General features: G+C 42.5%; 1 protein-coding gene across 1 annotated transcript; it reads left to right on the forward strand.

The window, feature by feature from the left end:
• On the forward strand, nt 1–23855 carry LOC129097761 (inactive phospholipase C-like protein 2). The gene is made up of 12 exons (XM_054606662.1): nt 1–231; nt 9444–9545; nt 9752–9901; nt 10462–10622; nt 11218–11686; nt 11835–13058; nt 13153–13402; nt 13486–13772; nt 14759–14962; nt 16925–17000; nt 22243–22352; nt 22547–23855. The coding sequence occupies exons 1-12, from the start codon at nt 1–3 to the stop codon at nt 22694–22696; spliced, it is 3414 nt and encodes a 1137-aa protein (XP_054462637.1). The 3' UTR covers nt 22697–23855.
• Nucleotides 23856–24155: the final 300 nt, after the last annotated feature.

The following is a 24155-nucleotide window of genomic DNA, read 5'->3' on the forward strand; positions in this document are numbered from 1 at the left end:
ATGGCTGATTTTGGAGAGAACAAGACCGCCGTGGGTTCACCGGTTGCCGGCTGGAAAGCTGCGGCAGGAGGAGCCGCGGTGAGCCCGGAGACGCACCGAGGGGAGCCGGTGTCCAACGGAAACTGCGGCGTGTCAGACGCAGTGAAGAGGATCCAACACGAAGCCAGCTGCGAGTCCCAGACGTGGGAGAGTGGGGTCGGGTCGATCCCCCGACGCAGCAGTCTGATCAAGGTAGGCCATCCTCTCGCCTTGCTTTAGAAACAGAAGAGCAAACACTTTAAAACAAAACATGCATGCAAACTGTTGCCATAGTAGACCTGCAATGAATGAGCAGTGGTTCCATAGAAGATAAGACAGGATAAAGTAGGATATCATGGTTGCACTTTAATTGCAACACACACATTGCATGGAATAAAAGAAAAAACAATAAAGTCACTATCAAAGCATTACTGAATGGTGCATGCAGGTGTAGTGACTTAACACACATAAATACATTACATTACAATGTAATGTAATGTAATGTAATGTAACATGAATACACTCTACCCGCAACTTGAAAAAACAAACCAGTTAATGCTGTGATTCTGCTTCCTGTCAGCTTTACTTTGTATTTGTGGAATAGCAGAATGATCAGTCGCCTCATCTCCCTCACGATCCAAGGCGTTTGAGAAACAAGTTGGACAAATGAGTATTTTTTTTGTGCTTCAGGATGGACATCATGACACATTTACCAGCCTATCAAACCTTTAAGACCCCAAGCCTCGAGTATGACACTCAATGTCAGAGCTTTGCAGTCATATGTGTCACATTGGGTTGATATGTGCAGAGAAGGTTTTGTTCCAGTCACAGACTACAGCAGGGACTGTCACTTATTAGCCATCCATCAGCCAGAGAGGAGGAAGAGGAGGAGGGGGAGGAGGAGGAGGAGGAGGTAAAAAGTGAAATCACCTGCTGTAGTCTTTGATTAAAATTAGAAATTGCGCCTCTCCCTGTGTGGCTCACGGTTGAATACCCCTTTCCAATTAACCCTGCTGCCTACGCTGATCTGAGCTCTCATGTCAAGTTTATTACTTTTAAGCCCTTGACACAGATATCACACTTTGCTTTGCAGTATATGGTGTTGTTTGGTGACTCAAAGGGCATATAAAGTATTGCCACATCATTAACATTTAATCAATAGCTCGCTCGCTGACTTTGTACTTTTATGGTTTTGGCCTTCTAGGCATGTGGGAGGTCTTGTATTGAGTTGCTGCTTGTCTCCAGAGCTACTGCCTGTAAAGACATGATTATTCCAACATGGCTTTTAACTGCATCTGATTGGGTACTGCTCTGCAAGACAGGAAGCCGGCCAGTTGGCCAATCTCCTTGCAAGGTTCATGTTGCAATATTGCTATTAAGTCATGAGCAACGGGGGATGACACCTAACTGTCTTTCACTGAAACAAACACACACACACACACACACACACACACACACACACACACACACACACACACACACACACACACACACACACACAAATGTTCCTCACCTCCTTGCCCACACACAGGCCTGCTCTTGTCTGTGTTCTGTGTGTTACGACATCGCAGCCAGCCTGACACAGAGGATTTGAAATACACTCTGTTTGCTTCAGTGAAGTTCTGGCATCTCATGCTGGGTTCAGAAAAATGGTGTTAATTAAGTCCTGGCTCTGCTTCCAGAACATCACCTGTACTTCAAAGAGTAGTTAATGCAGGACAGGGGGACAGGGGGAAAATGCTGCACACTACATATTCATCCCGTGGATTGAAGCACGCATTCGTGGTACGATGTTGTATTTGATTTGTCCATATTCAGTGGGCACATTTAATGCTGAGAACATGCAGCAAACCATCCATCACAGCAGTGCGCGTACGTTTGTTCCTGGACCATAGACGTGCTTGTATTTTGAAACAAAGACACCTGAGGCTTAAGATAGATGTAGCTTAGGAGTTATGAATCCACCTGTCAACACAGCAGTCTGTTCTGTTGTGTTTACCCAAACTACCCTTATGGCCCAACTCAGGCTTCCACACAATAAGAGTCTGGTCTGGTATGTAGGCAGATAAACAGGAAACTTGACATTCCAGAGGGCTTTTAACAGGAGTCATGTGATTTATGTCCAGTTTGTGTGTGTGTGTGTGTGGGTGTGGGTGCGTGCGCGCTCCCATTCGCTTCGGCTGAGGTAATGAGAGTACCCTTAATTGTATTTCATCAGTATGTTCTTCATGCTCTCCGCTACCCTCTCATTTATTCTGTCTCGCTCTCTCTCGTGTGTGCGTGAAGGAGATGCAGAATCAGATGCCCATGCAGTTTGTGTCTGTTTCAAGTTCATCTTGATTTGAAATACTCTCTTTGTCTGTCTTTTAATGCACACACACACACACACACACACACACACACACACACACACACACACACACACACACACACACACACACACACTTGAACAGACCTGACATCTAGTGAAACACAGCTAGGCCCAACAAATATCTGCTTTCCAGCTCCAATATTAGTCATGCGGAAATGTACTGTAAGACTCAGAAATACATGTTTGCCATGTTTATGTTTGTGTTAGAGAGAATGTACAACAAACCATATATACCCCAAAGTCTTTGGAGATATGAAAGACATATAAGCCAAGACTTGCCTCAACTCTTAAAGGATACTGCGATGCTTCAACTTATCTTAAAACTTAAAGAATAGTGCAAACATTTTTTGGATATATGCATGATTTTGCTTTCTTGCTAAGAGTTAGATGAGAATATCGAAAACACTATTTTCACATTTTTGCTCATTCAGTATGACACTGCGGCCAGGAGAAGGTTAGCTTAGCTTAGCATAAAGACTGAAAGCAAAGAGAAACAGCGTGCCTGACTGTACAAAGGTAATCCGGGACAGAGGAAGTCGCATGTGTACAGATTGTAAAGCCCTCTGAGGCAAATTTGTAATTTGTGATTGTGGGCTTTACAAAATAAACTGAATTGAATTGAATCTGCACAACAGTGCTTATAAGCACACATGATATTGTGTTTGTTTGATTTGCACAAAAAACGGAAAAGTAGAGCGAGCCAGGCTGTTTCCAGACCGTATGCTAAGCTAAGCTAACCCTCCCTTGGCTCCAGCATCATATCTAGCCGACAGACACGAGAATGGTATTAATATTCTCCTTTTACTTTCATCCAATTTTAAAACATTTGTTTTACTGGACAGCTTATTTTAGTGTGTGTACCTTCATCAGCATTCATGTCTAATGTTGCTGTGTGTGCATTTCTTATATCTTTTTGTGTGTGTTGTACAGACCGAGGGAGCAGCATTAGCCCGAGGCGATAGCACACAGCTGGGGTTGTATGAGTCAGAGAAGCCCTGAGCACCTCCTGTAGTTCAAATCAACATATTTAGCCAGCTTTAAACTAGTTTAGCCTGCATAAGCATGACCCCTGCACAGCACAGGGAGTGGATAAACCTTCTCACTGATTGTGATGGAGCAACAGGCAACATGCTACTACTCTGATCTCCTCTGGCGATTCCTAATACACCTCCAGCCATGCATGCATGCGTGTGTGTGTCTGAGTTTGTACCTGTTCGTGTGCCTCACCTCAAGTCATCACTGAGGCGCGTGGAAACCCCGCTAAGCGCTTTGATCACTGCTGCCTGACTCGAGGCTCCAACCGCCTGTTCATGGTTTGATTGGTCCTCCTATCTTCAGTAAATGCATCTGTGACGTTTGTCAGCTTTAATCGTGGTTAGCTATCTGACAAGAGGGCCTTTTCAAGTCAAACTTTACCTGTTTCATTTTGTGTGGCGTGTGTGTTTTTGATTGTGTCTGTGACCGTGTTTGTGTGTGCGCCTGAGCGTTCATGGGACTTCAATGGTTTGAGGCGTTAAAGAGCATCTGCAGCTCTACTTGCCACACGGGCAGGGGTTTATAGGCAGACTGAGCAGTTGAGTTACTGTGAACTCTCACCACATTTTCTGCTCAGCAGTATTGCCATACATTTAACCGCTGACAGAATGACCCGACCACATAGTACTTCCTGCGACCTGTTTGACACTAACGCCTGGTCCTCTACTGCCGTCACACATGTGTGCAATTGTGTGTAAGTTGTCATCCATTTTTAACCCCACATTTAGGTCAGTTTCATTAGTAAGAGTTAACTGGTGCAAGGGACGAAGCATCATTATTGTTGCTATGGTTACCTGCAGCGCAATGGCCTTGTGCAGCGATTCATGTACTGTTCTAATGGACACCTGCCAGCCAATCGGGAGCAATTATTCGGTAGCCATGGTATAATGTGATGAATAGAAGTATATGCACACACACACACTGCTGGCTGCCGGCACCCTGAAGGGAGTGTTCGGGTTAAATAATGGCTTTGAAACACAAATAAACCTCAAAACAAATCTCCCCATATCTCTTAAATGAAATATTAAATCTTGATAGTAGAGTCCCTTACTTTCTTATTGAAGGCTTATTTTGCACGCTCCATACATCTTTTCCAGTAAATCACCCCCCAGGGTGAGACGCACTGGAAACAAACTATGCTATTAATCATCCTTCATCTGCCGTCAAACACACAAGGCTAGAGGGAAGACAGATCTGCCTCCCCACCAATTCTCACTCCTCTATTCTAACAACCATCGTCTCTGATTTTCTGTCTGTCTTAATTAGTGGATCAAAGATGACACCTGCTAATGACTTTCATCTTCTTTCTGCTGACTCTGAGATGCTGTAATTAGTGATACAAGCGTGCTGCATCCATATAAACATACACTCTCATACATCATACCGTGAATGTATGTAAGCTGGCTAATGAAGGCCATGCTGGTCGCTACAGGCAAATACCAAGGGCTCTGTACGCATAAAGACAGAGACAGAAAATCAACCAAAGAGCTCCTTCATTTATTTCTCTGCATCCTTCTTCTAGCTCATCTTTTTCTTTGTTTTTGTTGATCTGTGGCGTTTTCTCAAGTTTTCAATTTTCTGTGATGTATCTCTGTCATCTTGTGGGTCCTTCTCTGATAACTGCATCTAATCTGCTCCACCACACAGTCTCACCCATTTCTCTCACCGTTCATCTATCCATCTGTCCCCACAGTTCATCAGTCAACATGTTCTATCAGGGACATCAGTAATCTCAAAGCAGTGGGTCATTTTCCAAAATGTATTTATAGTAATCTTAGGTAGTGAATCATTCACTTGTTGGGCTCACAGATGTGTTAAACCTAAAAAATAATGATCAATAATTAGAATAAGAAGTAAAGAGGTTTTCATTCAACAGTGACATCTACTGTTACTGTATTACTGTAAAAGGAGTTCTTTCTCTCTGTCTTTGTCCTTTGTGTTGTCGCTTCACTTGGCCCTCAGTGAAGCCACAGGAAGCTCTGCGACGAGCTGACAGGCGGCTTCCTGTTTTGAAGCGCAGTGGTGGTTTTGAAAACTCATCTTCCTCTTAGTCAGAAAGACAAAATAGGGCCTTTGTGACGGAAACATACAGCGCATTCTAACAGAGATTAAAGTAAAATGGATTTTTTTTTAATCAGGGTATAGAGGGTGCACTTGTTTTGTTTTTCATCGTGTGTGTCTGTGTTTGTGCTCTAATCTGCTTAGACAGTGTGTGCCTTTTTTTGAAGAGAAAAATCAATACATTTACCTTTGTTTTTTATTCATGTGTCTGTCCTCTGGCGGGTTAATCTGTGCCCTCTAGTTTCATTTTGTCAGGATAATTTAATTCTGAGTCTACAGTGACGTCAGCGTTCTTTGGTTATGTCTCTCTCTTTATCAGTGAATTTATGTCGTAGGCGTAACGGAGGTGCACATGCAGGACAGCCTCCACACATGAGATAATTGAATCTCAACTGTTGAAGTGGCCACTGGGAGAATCCTGGTGTTTCCCCTGCTGCAAACACAGCTTGTGAAAGGCACAAACCATATGAGGTTTATTAGATTTTTAAGGGAAGGCAGATTTGTCCATTCCTTGTCTATTAATCAAGAATGACGTGTTTGTTAATGGTCACATAGTGCACGAATGTCTGTGGAGATCATGTTGTTATGATAAGAGTTTCCTAAATTTAATGAAATTGTGTGCACTGTGACTGGTTCTGATGCAGCCACACAAATACCATTACCGTTTATGTCAACACACACACACACACACACACACAGGCACACACAGGCACACACAGGAAGAGCTATAGATTGAGACCAACGTTAATATCCGGTGCCTGTCACCAGGCTGTATGAAAGGATGAGAGAGTGTGACTGATTGGAGTGGTACTGTACTGTGTGAAAGTGCAGGGGTCTGTATTTGTGAGTTAAGTCAATAAGTGTTGGCTCTGCTCATCATTCTGCATCGCTGAGGAATTTCCCACGTGCTTTCATATTCAAATTGGGTGCTTTTTCAGAATAAATGCTGCTGTTGTGGTGGAGTCTTCCTGTTTCAGAGGTGTTGCTGAAGCACTCCTAAGGATGAAGCTTTTTAATAACAACACAAAATCAAATCAGTGTTTTATTTAGTTCAGATCTTTTTTTTAGGGAGTATAACTGATTGTCAGAGCTTTTTTTTATTTTTTTTGCTTCCTGCAGTTTAAGTAGAGTAAGTAAGGTGGGTCTTGAGGTAAAGACTTACCGTCTCTCTGTCCTCCCCTCTGTCATACCCCAGGGCACCGGGCGTATTTTTAGAGCCCCCCTCACTACAGCGGCTCCAAAAAAAACAACTTGTCGCCATTTGAAACACTGTTCACATCCTAATGAGGCAATTATTTGAGGATTTGTGACGGTGATGCGCCTTCTGAGGGAAACCTTTCATACTCTGTGAGTTATGCTTCCCCTCTCTGACGTGTTCATTCATATTCTTTGGTTGAAACACAGGATCTTTTTTTCTCTTTATTTCTCTGATCCCCATTTGCCTTTCATATCCTCCAGATTGCTTTCATATGAAGGGTTCCCTCCCCTCATCTCTCATAAAAGATCCAAGTGCTCTCATATGACCCCTTTTGTAAAGGAAATCAGAGTCATGCTGATTCGCAGCTGATCACAAAAATTCACTATAAATATGAAAATGTTAAACGGCCTTCTGATTATAGATTTAAACTTCTTAAATCCTACAAACCATATAAGCTTTATGAATTTCAAACAGGAGAGACACTTTACTGAATGAGAAATACTTGTTTATTATCACAGGTGATATGTGATAATGAAGACTTGACAGAAAGTCATTGGCACTTAGATTCTACTGGTAGATTGGTGATTGAGGGATGTCTGCCCTGAGCAGCAACAACATAAATCCCTGTGTGGAGTCCAGACACTGGTGGTGGTGGTGGCTGATGATCCTGCTGAGACTGGAAGGCTGATGAGGCTGATGAAATTATGAGACAATGAAACTGATGAAACTGATGAATCTGCGAAGACTGGGCACTGGTGGGGAGGTAGAGGAGCTTACGTAACAGCAGCATTAATGTGCCAAGAGAATCATGTTTAGAATAGACAGCAGGAAGATGATAGGCTAACAATAAAGGTCTCTGTGCTATTGGATGGATCTAAACAGCTGATGAAAAAACTGCTGAAATCAGGATTGACAGCCCCAGACAATGACAGCATGGGAATTATGAATGTGCATGACTGATAGGGAATAAATGGCAAAATAAATGACAAATAAACTACATGCCTAAGCATGCAAAATAATGTTCTTCCTGACTGAACTTACACTAGAGCTTCATTGTGTTGCCACACATCAACAGGCTGCTGGATTTGATCTTACACTGACAAAAGTATTTTTCTCGAATTTGCTTTGATTTAAAAAGCAAAACAACTTCTTGTTAACAAAACCTGATAACATAAACATATATATATATATTTTTTATATAGTTTTGTATGAAATGGTTAGTTTATTAATCGTCAGAAAAGAGAAAGTGTAGAATCGAAACAATTGAAGATGAAACAATTAATCGATTAAAGCTAGAGTTGGTAATGTTCTTCTAAAACATTATTTATTACTTGTGTGGAAATTCTCTTTACATCCCGATGGCAATCAATAAATCATATGCTATGATAAAAACAAATCTATGGCTATCACAGGACTGTAATAAGCCCGTCAGATAATTTATTCGGCCTGATGAGTGGACGGTCAACCTGCCAAAGAAAAAGCCAAGCTTGTTGATGTTCATTATGATCATTTGGGGGAGTGGCCTTATGGGAGGCCTGACTTTCACGCTAGATATTGCGATGTTTGGAGCTAGTGCTGCTAGCTACAATGATTAGAAAAGAGTTTGCAACACATTTTAAAATCAAGAGTATGTAACTAGATTATGACATTGCTCCAAAAAATAATTGGCATATAATTATTGAGTGACAGTAAGTGGCTCAGTAAGTGGCTCAGGCTGTCCTTTAACAACAAGTTTAGTAGTTTTATCACCGGCTCCCACTGTCCGTATGTTGAAGTGTCCTTGATCCCGACAATGAACCCTCACGTTTCTCCCCTGCTGCTCATATACAGAGGTCAGATGTCATGTTTGTACCTGTATGTATGTGAAGATTGGAATAAGGTTTTAGTTTGATCCATAATGAAAGTAGTTGTTAGTTACAGCCCTTGTTCATTTACAGTATATTTCTAGGTATTTTGAATTTTCACAAAGAAAATATGAATCGACGTATTGTAGAATTACATTTTGATTTTAAAGATTAGTGTATTACACATTGTCTTGTACATGTTGCTTCCCTGCTTGTGATTTATGGGCCCACAGTATGTAAGTAAGACATTTGTATGTTGAGTGTGTGGGGGCCCCCAATCACTCTTAAGATTGAATCAACTACAGTTATGTCATCCTGCTTAGACCTTAAATTAGCTTCAATTAAGTCTTTGATTGGATTTTATCGGGACTCTAATATATCCATAATTGAATAACTTTGCCCACATATATGCTCTTATCTGTTCTCTGTGGGGGTGATATCTGATCGGTCAATAAATAAGACGGATGAGCTGCGATGGTGAGCTCAGATAAACGGATTGGGTCTGCCGGCGTCGTTGCGGAGGGGCAGAATTAGAATGCTGCTGCCTGCCGCCTCTGTCTGGTCAGGTATGATTAATGGTGTAATGGTGAAAGGCAAGGGCAAGCGAAGGCTTTTAGCATCAGGAACAACAACAGATTGGGAGGAGGGGGAGGCTCTATGTAGGAGACCAAATAATCTGTGTTTATATATTGTTATATAAACTGACATGCCTTTTAATCCTTTGAGATCCATTCTAGATGGAATTTTTTTTTTGTCATGCCCTAGCAAAGAATATTCTTCAGAGAGATAACTGCCTGTCTGTCTCTCTCTTTCAACTCATTTGTCTTCTTCTTATTGCACCATCCCCCCCCCCCCTCCCTCCTCCTCTCTTTATCTGCGCCGTCCTTTCATCCTTCCTTTCCTCCCTCCTCATCAGGATGGGTCACGTGGCAGTCGGGAGAGGAAGAAGACGGTGTCCTTCAGCAGCAGCCTGTCAGAAAAGAAGATCAGCAGTGCTGCAGACTGTATCCACTCCATGGTGGGTCAGCCACATTGTAAACCTTTACATGTACATTTCACTTATCTGTGCAGGAAATATTTAATGTCCCTTGTATGCATCAACGGTTGCTGTTAGTTCACAGGATTTTGAGCCTGTCAAACACTAAAGGGAGCTGGTTCAAAAGTGAAATGAAGGGAGCTTTACACTGTGAGTAAATGGTTGACAACTCTATCTATTCATTTCAGGTTGAGGGGATTGAGCTGAAGAAAATCCGGACCAACTCCCGTGTTTACCAGCGTTACTACCTGCTGGACGCAGGCCTCCAGGCTCTATGCTGGGAGCCATCCAAAAAGGATTCAGACAAGGCCCGCATCTCTCTGGCCTCCATAAGAGAGGTCAGTGTCCAGGGAAAGAAACCAGGGCTTTTCAAAGTCTGAGACTGTGGGCCTCCTCTCAGACAAAACTGGGAAAAGGCAGTCCCTAACCCCCCCCCCACATAGTTTACTTGCTGATTATGTTATTTGAATAACCCAAAGACCCCTCACTTTACCTTTTACATAATTGAACAAAGATCGAAGCTAATATTGCTGTTTGAAATTACTTCAGACTGCATCAAATACATAAAAAAGGTCCGTCCTAAAGCATTTATTAGTTTATGGCTCCCAAACTACTTTATCTATGAACTATCTGTTTAACCAATTCACACACATTAGGTATCCTATGTGATCTTCTTATGAAAACCAATGTAATAACTAATATCATATTTCCCCGCTGATGTCTTTGAATACCTCTCGTATAAATCCACCCTCCCACACTTTATTAATGATCTCACTTTTAGTCTTTTAGACTAAAGCATTGGAAATATTTACAACCCTGAATCATCAGGAAGGCAACCACTGATTTATGTTTATTTTTATATCATATATTTGTTTCTGCATCCCTGGTCTAACTCTAGGTACGGACAGGTCGTAACACAGAAACTTTCCGCACCAGTGGCGTTTATGAGCAGATTTCCGAGGACTGTGCGTTCTCCATCATCTATGGAGAGATGTATGAAAGCTTGGACCTGGTGGCCAATTCTGCTGAGGTGGCTAACATCTGGGTGACAGGCCTGAGGTATGACACAGCAAGAACTGAGAGCGGTCTCTTTTTCTGGATGACTATGTGTTTTTTTGCTGAACTAATCAAATAAAATGAACGAAAAGGCTGCTTTTTTTTTTTTACATAAGCATAGTCAGTTTTATTTATATAGCCCAAAATCCCAACTCAAAGGTTCACTCTCTAACATTTTTTTTTATTTTTTAAAAGCCTTGGTGCTAGTGCATATGTTGTACTTCTTCACTGGTGTTCTGACTGACATGAAGATGAGCAAATAATGATGAAAATGTAATTTGTGTGGGGTAGGGACTAATCTAGCTAATTTAATTATGACCGTGATGTTAGTCCTACATGATATCTCCTTGTGTTTTAGGTTTTGTCTTTCCTCCTTTATTGATTATATTGTGGGGAATAGCAAGATCTAAGTGAGCTGATTTTATTCTTGTGGTCCTTTGAGATTTGATTTGAGTGGAGGGCTATTCACTGCTGCAGAAATTGTATTTTATGTGAGTGTCAGCGAAATACCTGAGATGAAACTGAAAATATTTGTGATGCAGTATCATAAGGAAAATATTCTGTCCAATTACATCTGCCTTGTCCGTTCTTCCTCCAGGTATCTGATGCAGTACGGGAAACACGCCCTGGACATGCTCTCCAGCAGTCAGGACAGCCTTCGTCTTGGCTGGCTGGAGAAGTTGTTCTCCTCCGCTGCTGATTCAGACGGACAGGAAGACGTCGAGGAAGGGATCCGCTTGCAGTTGGCCGTTAGGCTGATACAGAGCGTGAACCCCGGGGTCGGCGGCCACAAAGTGGAGCACAGGTTCAAAGAGCTTCAAAGAGTGAGGGAGAGGATGTGTGGGCTGACTTTAGATAATGAACCTGGAGTTAAAGATCCTGTTGAAAACAAAAGACTAATAGGGAGAAATGAGCGAGTCACCAGGCAGGAGTTCATCGAGGTCTTCCATGACTTCTGCACGCGTCCGGAGATCTACTTTCTGTTGGTGCAGTTCTCTAGCAACAAGGAGTTCCTGGACACCAAAGACCTGATGAGGTTCCTTGAGGCTGAGCAAGGCATGACTCAAGTGGGTCAACATGAATTAACCATGCATACAAATAGCAGAAAACAAGTCACACATATATTTGCAAATCACAGCCTTTATTACATCATTACACCCCTTTTCCAATTTTTTTCTTGATCTCTCAATTCCCTTCTCTTACTGTGTCCTCAAGGTGAGCGAGGAGACCAGCTTGAAGCTCATCCATTCCCACGAGCCATCGGAGGAGGGCCGGCAGCAGGGATACCTGTCCCTGGACGGCTTCACCAGCTACCTCACCTCGGCGGAGTGCCACCTCTTCGACAAGGAGCACGACACCGTGTGCCAAGATATGTCCCAGCCTTTGTCTCACTACTACATCAGCTCCTCCCACAACACCTACCTCATCGAGGACCAGTTTCGAGGTCCGTCCGACATCTCCGGCTACATCCGCGCACTGAAGATGGGTTGCCGTTGTGTGGAGATGGACGTTTGGGACGGCCCCGATGAGGAACCGGTGGTGTGTACTGGACACTCTATCTCGCCACCGCTGGCCTTACGTTGTGTGCTGGAAGCAATTGGAAGATTTGCGTTTGTGGCCTCGCAGTTCCCATTAATTATATGTATTGAGAACCACTGTTCAGTTCAACAGCAGAAAGTGATGTGGCAACATCTCATGAAGATACTAGGGGAGAAGTTATACAAAGATCCGCCAAACGAAGGGGAGTCATACCTACCATCGCCGCATGCTTTAAGGCATCGGATTCTACTAAAGGGTAAAAAGTTGGGGCCGGGTCCTGATGGGAAGGACGGGGAGGTAAGTGAGGAGGATGAAGGGGCAGAGATGTGTCAAAAGTTGAAAGCAGCTAACAGTGGAGTGGCAGCGCCTGGAGGAAATGAGAAGGACACGGTGCAGAAAAGTGTCTCCTTGACGGCCGTCTCTCAGTCTAATCCTCCTCATCTTCTTCCCAAACATCTCCCCCTCTTGAAGGAGCTCTCTGACCTAGTGACTCTCTGCCGCTCAGTCCACTTTATTGACTTCCCCACGTCGTCCAAAAGCCAAAACCCCTGGGATCTGTGTTCCTTTCACGAGTCTCTGGCCGTGCGTCTCGCTGGCGAGAGCCCTGGAGACTTTGTCAACCACAACAAGCATTTCCTGTCACGGGTTTACCCCAGCCCCATGCGCATTGACTCAAGCAATATGAACCCTCAGGACCTGTGGAAGTGCGGTTGCCAGATTGTGTCTATGAATTTTCAGACGGCAGGACTGATGATGGACCTGAACACGGCCTGGTTCCGGCAGAATGGGAACTGTGGTTACGTTCTGCGGCCGGCCATCATGCGGCAGGAGGTGTCTTATTTCAGTGCGGACACCACAGACACGGTGCCCGGTGTGTCTCCACAGCTGCTCCATGTGAAGGTGTGCTGGAATAATGCTTAGACCACGAGAAATGTTGAGTTCTAATAAACGAGAATAAGCCTCTAAACTCATGATTATGTGTTTATCCTCCCAGGTGATAAGCGGCCAGAACCTTCCCAAGCCGCGGGGTTCAGGGGCCAAAGGAGACGTTGTGGACCCCTACGTGTACGTCGAGATCCACGGTATCCCAGCTGACTGCACGGAGCGCCGCACCAGGACGGTGACCCAGAATGGGGAAAACCCTGTCTTTGACGAGAGCTTTGAGTTGCAGATCAACCTGCCGGAGCTCGCCATGGTTCGCTTTGTGGTGCTGGATGACGACTTCATAGGGGATGAGTTCATAGGTTGGTGTCAGGGTTTAAGTGTTTTTACCGGACATGTTTTCATATTTCTTTTCTAATGAAACAGGATTTCCCTTCCACCACAGGCCAGTACACCATCCCTCTGGAGTGCCTTCAACCGGGCTACAGACACGTACCGCTCCAGTCTCTGACAGGGGAGGAACTTCCCCACGCCAAGCTCTTTGTCCATGTGGCCCTCACCAATCGGAGGGGAGGGGGAAAGCCTCACAAAAGGGGAATGTCTGTGCGGAAGGCACGCAAGGGGAGGGACTACACAGCTCTGAGGGACCTGGGGGTCCGGGCTGTTGATGAGGTTTTCAAGATGGCTGGTCCACCGCTGAGGGAAGCCACCGACCTGAGGGAAAATATGCAGGTCAGTAAGAGTGAATTAATAACTTGTGAACACTTCAACAGAAGATTAATCAACAACAATTTGGATAAATATTTGTATTTGAGTCCTTTATCAGGCAAAAATGAAACAAATACCGGTTCCAGCTTCACATGTAATGATTTGCTGCTTTGAATTTGGGTTTTGTGCTCGTGTTCAGACACACAAACAAAATGAATATGTTGCACTGGACTGATTTTTTTAACACATTTCTTACATTTTTCTAGACTAAAAATAAAAAAATTGGTGGATAAAGATTTAAATTGTTGTTTGTTGCAGCCCCAAATAATCAGCATTATTCATTCTTAGTGTAAGAAACTTACGAGTGAAAAGGGATATTCTTATTTCTCTTGCTCATTATCAATGTATTGAAATTTAACAGTTATTATTGTATATACAACAGAAAAGAAGAAAAGGGAAGACTGCCACCGGTGTCATATTTTAATCAATAGTTGAACAAAAGCTGATATAAGCCAGGCAGCAATTTTGTCTGTGTGTGTCACCCTGGGGCAATAAAAGAGTAATTATATGTTCAGTCAGTGTGGTGAGACTGTTGGCATCCGCATCTATTGATTTCTTCTATTTCAACCTGAACTACTGCTAAAGCACAGCTGTAGGGAAGACCTACAGGAGAGCAAATCAATAGTCGAAGGAAAAGACTAATAGCTCTGTTGCAAAAGTGACTTTTGATTATGTGTGTGTGTGTGTGTGTGTGTGTGTGTGTGTGTGTGTGTGTGTGTGTGTGTGTGTGTGTGTGTGTGTGTGTGTGTGTGTGTGTGTGTGAGAGAGAGAGAGAGAGAGAGAGAGAGAAAGCAAATCAAGTGGGAGACTGAGTGCGAATGAGTTTTTACAGATTTTATGTTTTTCCATCAAGGTCTGGAAATAAGAAAAAAAGGAAGATTGTGAAACTTTGTGAGTGTTAAAACGTGCAGGTTCTCATATCTGTCTGTCCTCTTCTCCCCCCCCCCCAGAACTCAGTAGCAGTGTTCAGGGAGCTGTGTGGGGTGTCGGCGGTGGCTAACCTCATGCAGTGCGTCCTGGCTCTGGGCTCCAGGGTGGCAGGACCAGACGGGGCGCCTTTACTACTGTTCAACCTCCTCGACCACTTCCCCACACTGGAGCCCCAGGGGCCCCTGCCGGACGTCCTACGCCGGGTCGTCTCCACGTATGAAATGGTGAGGAAGGAAGAGACAGTTCCATACTTATAGTTTGTTCACCTGATGGAGGTTCTCATCTGTGAAATACATAAACAGGAAGGAAAGCGCAAACAAAAGCAACAAAGATCACAAATCCGTGAACCACCTCCCGTCTCCTGTGTACTTGAACTTACAATGAACTCCCCCCTCCCAGACAAAAGCTTCCTTTTTAACCAATATATTCTCAAACACAAAGTGGGCTCTCATTGTTATGTAGCGGACAACATTCCCGTTTGTTCTGGGAGTAACAAGGCCCCGTAAACACATCGGCGACATCCTCCCCTTGGCCTGAATCCACTGTGTGTTTCCACCCGAATATCATCGACCGAGGAGAAAGTTATTTTACAGACTTAATTTATTTAATGATGTCAAAAAATAAATCCAGCCTCCCCCGAGGAAAAATAAATACAAAGAGAGAAAGAGGGACAGAGGAAAAATAGGGGTCAGAGAGGTCAATTGGTCTGTTAGTCAGCTCATCGAATAGACAATAAAGCGGGATGAATCTGTTTGTTTGGGTGGGTTTAGCTCGCTTGACTGCAAGGAGAGAATGTCAGCCTTTCTTTCTGTCCTCACTTTCATATCTCACTTTTATCATATTTCCCATTGGTCTCTATCTCTGTCTTTCAGCCTCCTCATCCCTTCTTTCAGTCATTCATCTCTCTTTGTCCCTGCCTCTTCTTTTTCCTTCTCGGCCTTTTTGGACTGTGACTGACCACCTATAACATTACGCCCCTTTTTTCGCCACCTGTCTGGCTGCTGCAATACTTTTTAAATTGATATTCACTCAAAGTGCTCTTGTTTGTTTTTAATATTAGATATTCCCCAGGAGTCTCATGGGTAGGATGATTGACCGCCAGAATGAATTGCCAATATAGAGATACTGTCAAGAGAGCACAATGGGATGTTTGTGTGTGTATGTGTGTGTGCATTGTGAGTGAGGGAGGGTTTGTAACCAGAAACAGGCTGTAGTAGAGACAAAAAGATCTGTCTCTAGTCTTATTAAGTTATGATTAAGGCGCCGGTGTATAAACCGTGACCCTTTAATTTAACTAGGGTTGTTTGTCACTGCTATGCAAATAGCCACTGCATTGACCTGTGACTGTCTATTTGTGCATTAGTGTGTAAGTAACAATGTGTGCGTGTGTTTAGCCACTTCCGTTTCCAGCCAAGCGGATCAGAGTTGGAAAAAGTTTGCTGAATACCATTAGCATAGATTTGAATGTCGTTCAGCTAAATGGATTCCACACCTCAATCCTGATGCCTGGAGGGAGAGGCAAACAACAGAGACAGGAAACAAGGATGACTGTGTGTCTGTGTGTGTTTGTGTGTGTGTCTTATTGAATTGGATCTGGTCAAATTCATGTACCGTAGTTAATCCCTTATTTTTTGAACAGTGTTTTTTTCATCCCAGCAGGGTGAAAGGAAGTGCAGAATTAATCAGGCAGAATTTACTCATGCCATTCATATGTGTGTGTGTGTGTGTGTGTGTGTGTGTGTGTGTGTGTGTGTGTGTGTGTGTGTGTGTGTGTGTGTGTGTGTGTGTGTGTGTTTGTGTGTGTGTTTAATTCATTAATCTAAAAGAGCTGTGAAGTCTCCGTTGGTCCCTTTATGTGCGTGCATGTGATTTTGTGTCTACTGCGCAATTCATGGTAAAACAGCCAACAGTGTGAACTCCAATTGGCTAATTCAGTAATTTTAACATCGCCAACATTTGTAAAACAACAGTGTGTTATTTAATTGTATACCTTCACCTCTCATGTGATTTACACCAATATAACGTGTAGTATATTGTGTCCTTAAACAGCAGGCAATCAAACAGACATGCATGTGCTTTAATGTGTGATTTTACACACAGAAAAACAAGATGGGTGATTTGTAAAGAGTTTATGTTGCACTACAGCTGTGTGTGTTTCATGCTAATAGATGTTTCCCTGTCTGCAGATGGTCCAAGCGAGCAGAGCAGTGATCGAGCTCTCCGATGGAATGCACGACAGGATCCTACAGATACAGACAATGGGTGCGTCGCTGTGTGTGTGTGTGTGTGTGTGTGTGTGTGTGTGTGTGTGTGACTGGTTGTATTAGATGCTGCTCTTCAGACTGTGTATGCTGATGTGTGTGTAGAAACCATGCACATGTTCCTAGTCCACTCATGGCAACTCCCACATAGCCTCTTCAACATTGCTGTTATCCATGCTGCAGCCACTGCTTGCGTCATTAACTTAACTCTCCTCATTTAATTTCCCCTCCCCTAATTCCCTCTCATCTCTTCTAGAATCCTCTTTTCTGTTTTCCTTCATTCTCCTTTGTTACTGCTTTTACACATTCCTCTCCTTTGTTCTCCTCATGTTGCATCTCTATTCATTTTCTCCCCTTACCTCTCCTCTTCTTGTGTCTTCTTTCTTCTCATTCTTTCCTATCTTTTCCTCTGCCCCATCCCATTTTCTTTCATTTTCTATTATGCTCTTTCCTCTCATCTCCTTGTATCCTTGTTTCACTTCTTTCCTTTTTATTTCCTTTCCTCTTCTTGTATCCCATTTCCTTTCTTGTCCTTTCCTTTTCCTCTCCTCTTATGCTCTTTCCTTTCTTGTCCTCTCCTTTCCCATCTTATGCAGACATTTGCCTAATCAACAGTGTCACGCGTGGTTACATGTAAATAAGTATTTATACTGGCCCGGTTTTTCTGTATGTTTTGGATGGAGGGGGTTTAAACTTGTGCAGCTCCCACCATCAATCATCCTTCCTTCTGTTAAGGGGAGGGCAACATAGCTGACCTGCTGATATCATTTCTGTGATGTTTGGCAGAGGTTTGTTTACTTCAGGAGGACCGTCTGGATGATCTGACATTAGACAGCCAGACTGTCATCAGAGTGGCAATAAAGAACCCACAAACACCAACACTCACCCTTTACCCACATTCCCTTCACCACCTCGATTCAGGCTTCAGTTGTCACTCGGGAGACACTGTGATTGACATTTGGAAGTGTTAACCAGTGGCTTGGAGAGAAAAAATAAACATATTCACATAATTTATATGATTCTGTAGGTGCTGGATTTTAAAAAGCTGCAGTTACAGACATCATGGGTTAAAAAAGCATCCATGGGTTTCATGAGAGTTAATGCTAATTTGGCAGTGACAAATACAATCAACATAGATAATTGCACAACAATTATTCCATGCAACGTTTCACAGCATTTATAGCTAATGCTAATTTCCAATGCCGTTCTCTAGAAGGGCCTTTAGAATAACAAATGTATATCATGTTCACAGACTACAAAGTTAAGCAATGTGGTACATTTTGTTGACCTTATAGGAACAGCGTGGGTTAGAATGCATGCAAGCTTGTCAGCTTTTCAATACTGCCGTGAATAGAAAAGAGGAGATGAAGGATAAATAAAGGTAAACCTGAGGATGAATTTATATTTTGAGAGGAAGATCATGGTTCAATTTTGGCCATTGTTGAGAAAGATAGTGTTTAACAGCGATGAATGTTTTAACTTTTACATGTGATCAGTTCTAGTTGTATTAGTAAATAGAGTGAGATTTTAAAGTGAGATAGTTGAGTGCCGGTAAGTTCATCTGATAAAGAGCTGCTGCGAAGCCCGAGGTCTGATCTTATGAACAAAACTCATCCTGTGTGTACAGAGTAAAGATGGCGATCAGGTGATCCCAAGGTGGAGGTCCTCAGATCAGTCTTTGAAGAGGGGGTGGGCAACGAGAAGGCATAAACAGGTCACTCAGAGGGAGCTGTGGGATGGCTGGTGGCAGAGATGGATGTCTGCACAGTTACATCAGAGCAGAGATAGTTGAAACGGAGAGGGAGAAGAAAGCCGTGGGAAAATGGATGGCAGAGATGGATAGCTAGAGGCAACGCTGGAAGGACGACAAGAACACCAAGGGAGAAGAGAGAGTAAATCCACCAGAGTGTGTCAAAGGGCTGGTTCATCCAAATTTAAAAACACTAACTGTATCTCTTAGTTCTAGTGGTAGATAGTCATGCAAATTGTTTTGGGTTTATTTTGCCAGGTTTTGAGATAACTCTTTGTCACTTAAAACATCAAAAAATATATCTTCACGCTGAAATATTTTGCTGCCGCCTCTAGTCTCTACACTCAATCACACCCATCATTGATGTGTCAGCATACTGTATCACATCCGTGGTGGAGCCACATCTCTGCACCAAAGTGAGAAGTTAAATCAGTGGTCAGATAAAAAAACAAATTTTAAGGGGGCGTAAAGTATCTTTTTAAATAATTATTAGTCGTGTGTTTTTACAGAAACAATGTCCCTATTACTGTGGGTAATCCACACAACACACTGTGGGACTATTTGTTTGCTAATTAGTAGTTCCAAGGAAAACAGTGCACAGTGAGGTCAGTGGTTTATTCAGAGTAATTCCTGGAAAGACATTGCTGTTTAATATTTCAATGTAGTGATCACAACTAATAAAATTCCATTCACCTCACTTAAGAAAAGGGTTTCTTTAATGCTGGGCAAATCAAATATTATCAATACCATTAGAAGTAAATTTGTGAAAGCACATAACCAATACTAGAGTTTTAGAAATATGAATATGCTATATCTGTTGATATTCCGTTTTTAAAAACATACATGACCAACAAATTTGGAAAAGTTTCCCTTATAATTAAAGAATTGTGACGTAGGTGCTGAAAGAGGCATTTTTGTTGTTGTTGAAAATGAACTTGTTAGTGATCCCTGTTGGACAAACTATGTAATGTTATTTCACTTTGATAATGGATTAACATGCATTAGCTTGAGAAATCACTGACTGGTCTGATGAGTAAGAAACATGATGGAATCATATGCTGTAGCCTCACACCCAGCAGATCTCATCCACCATCACCAAATAAGGGGATATATTTTGGAAGAATGCTTTTTTTGTGTAATTTGGGTGAACTGACCCTTAAAGAACCTCAATTGAGCAGCTGCTTTCCCTCCAGGGCCCTGACCTGTATAGTGGTGGGACTCACATCTGGATTTATAGATTTTATTCTTCATGATATCCTAAAAAAAAAAAAAATATATATATATATATATATATATATATATATATATATATATATATGCCTGGTTGTTTCTTAATTAATTCATACAGGAAGTTATATCTGTGTTCTCTTCCCATCAATAATGGTCACAGTTCAGATAGGAGACAGGAAGTGAAGGTGATGCTGAAACCCTGAAGGTTTTATTTGCCTCTGGGTCAGGACCATATTTCTGTGTGTGTTTTTTCTGTGTATGCTCCCTGTCCAAGAATTGGTTTGGAAATAATTTCCCTCCATTGGCTTCACTTGGTTTCACAGGGAAATAGACAGACACATACACACACACGTTACATTGGCACGTAGGCTTTGAGTTGCCTAGCAACCGCTCAGTAAAGGTTATGGTCGAGCAACTTCTGTAGGTGTGTGCGAACGTAGAGCAGTGACAAAAGTATGTGTGTGCAGGTGTGTGTCAGCGTTTGCAGACGTTTAGTGACAGAGAGGGATTTTGTGTGAGTTGAATTCACATCCAATCTGTTTACTCTTTTCTCAGTGTGTGTGTGTGTGTGTGTGTGTGTGTGTGTGTGTGTGTGTGTGTGTGTGTGTGTGTGTGTGTGTGTGTGTGTGTGTGTGTGTTTGTGTGTGGTCTCAAACTTGGCGCGTTAAACGTCTGGGCTCTCGTTGATGGCTCGCAGTGATGTGTGCCCTGTGTTAACCCACTTCTGGGTTTCCATGGTAACAGTGGGACAGTGGCCCGGGGCAGTCAGACGAAGCCAGACACACACAACACAACTCATTGCTCAAACTCTAACTAGCCGGCGGCCGGACTTCTGTGACACTCTCTCTCTCTTTCTCTCTCTGTATCTCAGATTTTCCATCCACTTTCCATCATTCCTTTGGATCTGTCATTGCTCATTCTCTGTTTCTTCTTCTCTCACTTTGGGAAATCTGATGCTTATAATCTGAGTTTCAAAAAGTAGAAATGAATTAGAAGTGTACAGAAATTAATTGAGGGTGGCAACGTAGAAAGACTGAAGATGAGGCCCGATTGATGTGAAGCGTAGGATCATACGAAGACTGTAGATAGGAAAGGACTCCCCAGAGTCTAGATGCTGGTGTGGAGTAAAGCCTCCAGGCCTCCAGGCAAAATGAAGATTGGTCAGATATGATGACATCAGAATTTGTGAATGTTATCAAGAGAAATGAAGGCAATAGGTGAGAGAAAACACCTTTATTACTGAGCTGAACTGAACATATAATCACTGTGTGTCCTCTAGTGTGTGACAGCGTCCTACTGAACCTTAAATACTCCTAATAGCCATAGAGAGCCAAGCCCTACCACTTAATACTGGACTTTTGACACGCAGCATTGATACGTTTTGAGATTCGGAATAGTATTAAACGCTCATGATGAATGTTCAATATTGACTCGTATATTTTTTGTGAACAATGTTTACTGCTCACACACACCACAAGAGAGCGGCAAATAGCAATGTTGCTCAACTTCAATTGTTCGACAAAGTATACAAACCAACCACAGCCTGTTTTCACAGCCATGGCTCAGTGTCTTTTTACATTTGTCCAAGTTGTATATGCTACTAAATTTGTCAATAATTAGATGGCCAAAAGGAAAAAAATGAAGTAATAGCAATATTAGTAGTGGTAAAAAGAGTTTAAAAAGTATGTGAAGGGAGTATTTTGGGGTGGATTAATGGGTCAAATCATGACTGTGGTTTAAGTCCTGTGAGAAGTGTGTTTTACCACTAAGTTTACTTATTTTGTTTTTTTAATCATTATTATTTTCAGTTTTCAGTCACAGTTTGGTTTAGGCAACAAAATGACTTGGTTAGGGTTAGGAAATTGTAACATGTTAGCCCACAGTAGGCTACATATATACATACAGTTTCTAATGTGTAAACGGAAACCTGGGTGCTTTGCTCTGCCTTGCTATACACACACTAATAGTATTGTTGGCTTCTTGCACCTGGGTACTAATAGCACCTGCCATTCTCTTTTCCTAGGGTGGCAAATTAAAGAATTGCCTTTTATCAATAAAAAAAAACACTTTTGGATGGTGCTTATTGCATACATTTACATCTACACAGGAATAATAGATGATTTTGTTATCTGTGTTCAGAGAAGTTGACCAAGGTATATTTCTTCACAGGTTGATAGGTTGCTGTTTGAATTATTTTTTAATGAAGTTGCCAACAAATCACTGTTCTGTAACCTGCTGTGGTTGTGTGTATTTTTGGCTCTAGCCATGGAGTTTCATGAGAAGCTGCAGAGTCTGGCAGCGAAGGAGGGGCTGAGGGGTCGCAAGGTCAGTCGGGCGCTGGAGAGTTTCAGCTGGAACATCACCATCCTTAAGGTCAGCAACACACACTGATAAACTCACAAATAAACCCAAACAGCCTGAGGAGAAGACCTCTAGAACATGTTTTTGGCCTCTAGCTAGTTGCTCATATTTTTGCTCTCTTTCAACCTCCCTCGTCTGTCCCTGTCTCTCCTCGCTACCCTGCAATCCCTCACTTCTCTCCTGATTTCTCCTGTTTTTTCTCTCAGGGTCAGGCTGACCTGCTGAAGCACGCCAAAGCTGAAGTCCAGGAGTACATGAAGCAGGTCCACGACGCTGCTTTGACTGGAAACCTCACCAAGGAGAGGGCAGGAGTGAAAAGAGTCCGCTCCCAAACACGACGAGGCCAGGAGGACTAAAACCCACCACGAGTGTAAGAGGACCCCTCGACATAGCAAGCAAATGAAAGAGGACATGACCAAATTGCCATTGTAGCTGCTGTAACAAACCCTTTTCAATGTCATTAAAATGTTCTGTGGTCTTACTTTGCCTTAGTGTCAGACTTTCAAAACGCTATGGTAGAGCTATAACTAGTACCGTGTTTTCAAAAGAGAAGAAGAAGAGTGTAAGAATGGCTGAAAGTCTTGAAAACGTCTTTAAAATGCAGCTACTGTCCACCCACCTGTTGTGGATAACAGTCATATCACTGCTGCCAGGACTCAGGAGATAAATGACGCTGGGGAAATTAATGTAGTAAAACATGAAGCCAAGGCGTAGCTTTTTCTGCTGCATTAAACTGTAAATACAACAAATGTATATCTCCCTCTGCTTATGTGCAATGTGTCTTGAAGAGGGAGGATAATTGTCATTTTTCAGTGTGAGATGATTCAAGGCTCAGTGAAAGAGTGATCAAAAAAAATGTTACACTTAAAAAACAAACTGCCACCTTCAGATGTTAGCAGCTTGTGCTTTTCAAAGCTACCATCTAGCAGTATCAAGCAAGGATTCAAACTTTGCAAGAGTATGTTTAAATCGAACACACTTTCTCGATTATAGAAGTGGGAGATAAGCAGGAGTCTGTGGATGTTTTCTGTATTTTACTAGTATATCTCTTGGACCAGTGCAGCCCCTTTATATCACTCTCCAACTTATTCCCATTAAGCATTTGTAGGTCCTGGACTGCTGCTCGTCATCCAATCTCTTTAAGGTATTTTCTCTTGCCACGTAAGCACTTCACCCTCTAAACATTATCACATACAATTCTATATTTTTGTATTTTCCTGCAGCCCTTGTGCTAATTAAGCCAGTTACCCGCCATAATGATCAACTCCAGATCTGTAAATGTCTGCCTCTTGGGGAACAAGTACTGTTATGTTGAAAGTGCTTACTATGTGTGCAAAACACTGTACAGTATTTTACTATGTAGTTTCAATCCTTTTGCTGTGAAGAATATTTTACATAAGTTATTGATCCTGAATGAAGTCATTCCAGGCATCGGTGCAGTAGACGAGGCTCGGCCTGTTCAGCTCTGTAAAAGTTTGCAGTTCAACATTACCTTCCTTCAATGTCGGGATGTAAATAAACTAGTTTTTAAATGACTGATTCTCGTGTGTCTTTTATTGTTTTTACCTTGATGTGCATTCAGCCATGCTGACACATGAAGTAAGCTCTGCGTAGTGCAGAGGTGACAGCTGAGGAGTTGCAAACAGACCTGTAGAGGAACTAGGACCATGCGGAAACAATAGACTGTGGTTCCCTCATCATAGTATAGCATGTTGAAAAAATCATAAAAAGTCATAGTATAGCATGTCGAAAAAAGTCATAGTATAGCACGGCGAATAAAAGAGTCATAGTATAGCATGTTGAAAAAAATCATAA

This window comes from Anoplopoma fimbria, chromosome 10, assembly GCF_027596085.1.
Source record: "Anoplopoma fimbria isolate UVic2021 breed Golden Eagle Sablefish chromosome 10, Afim_UVic_2022, whole genome shotgun sequence".
Classification (NCBI taxonomy): Eukaryota; Metazoa; Chordata; class Actinopteri; order Perciformes; family Anoplopomatidae; genus Anoplopoma; species Anoplopoma fimbria.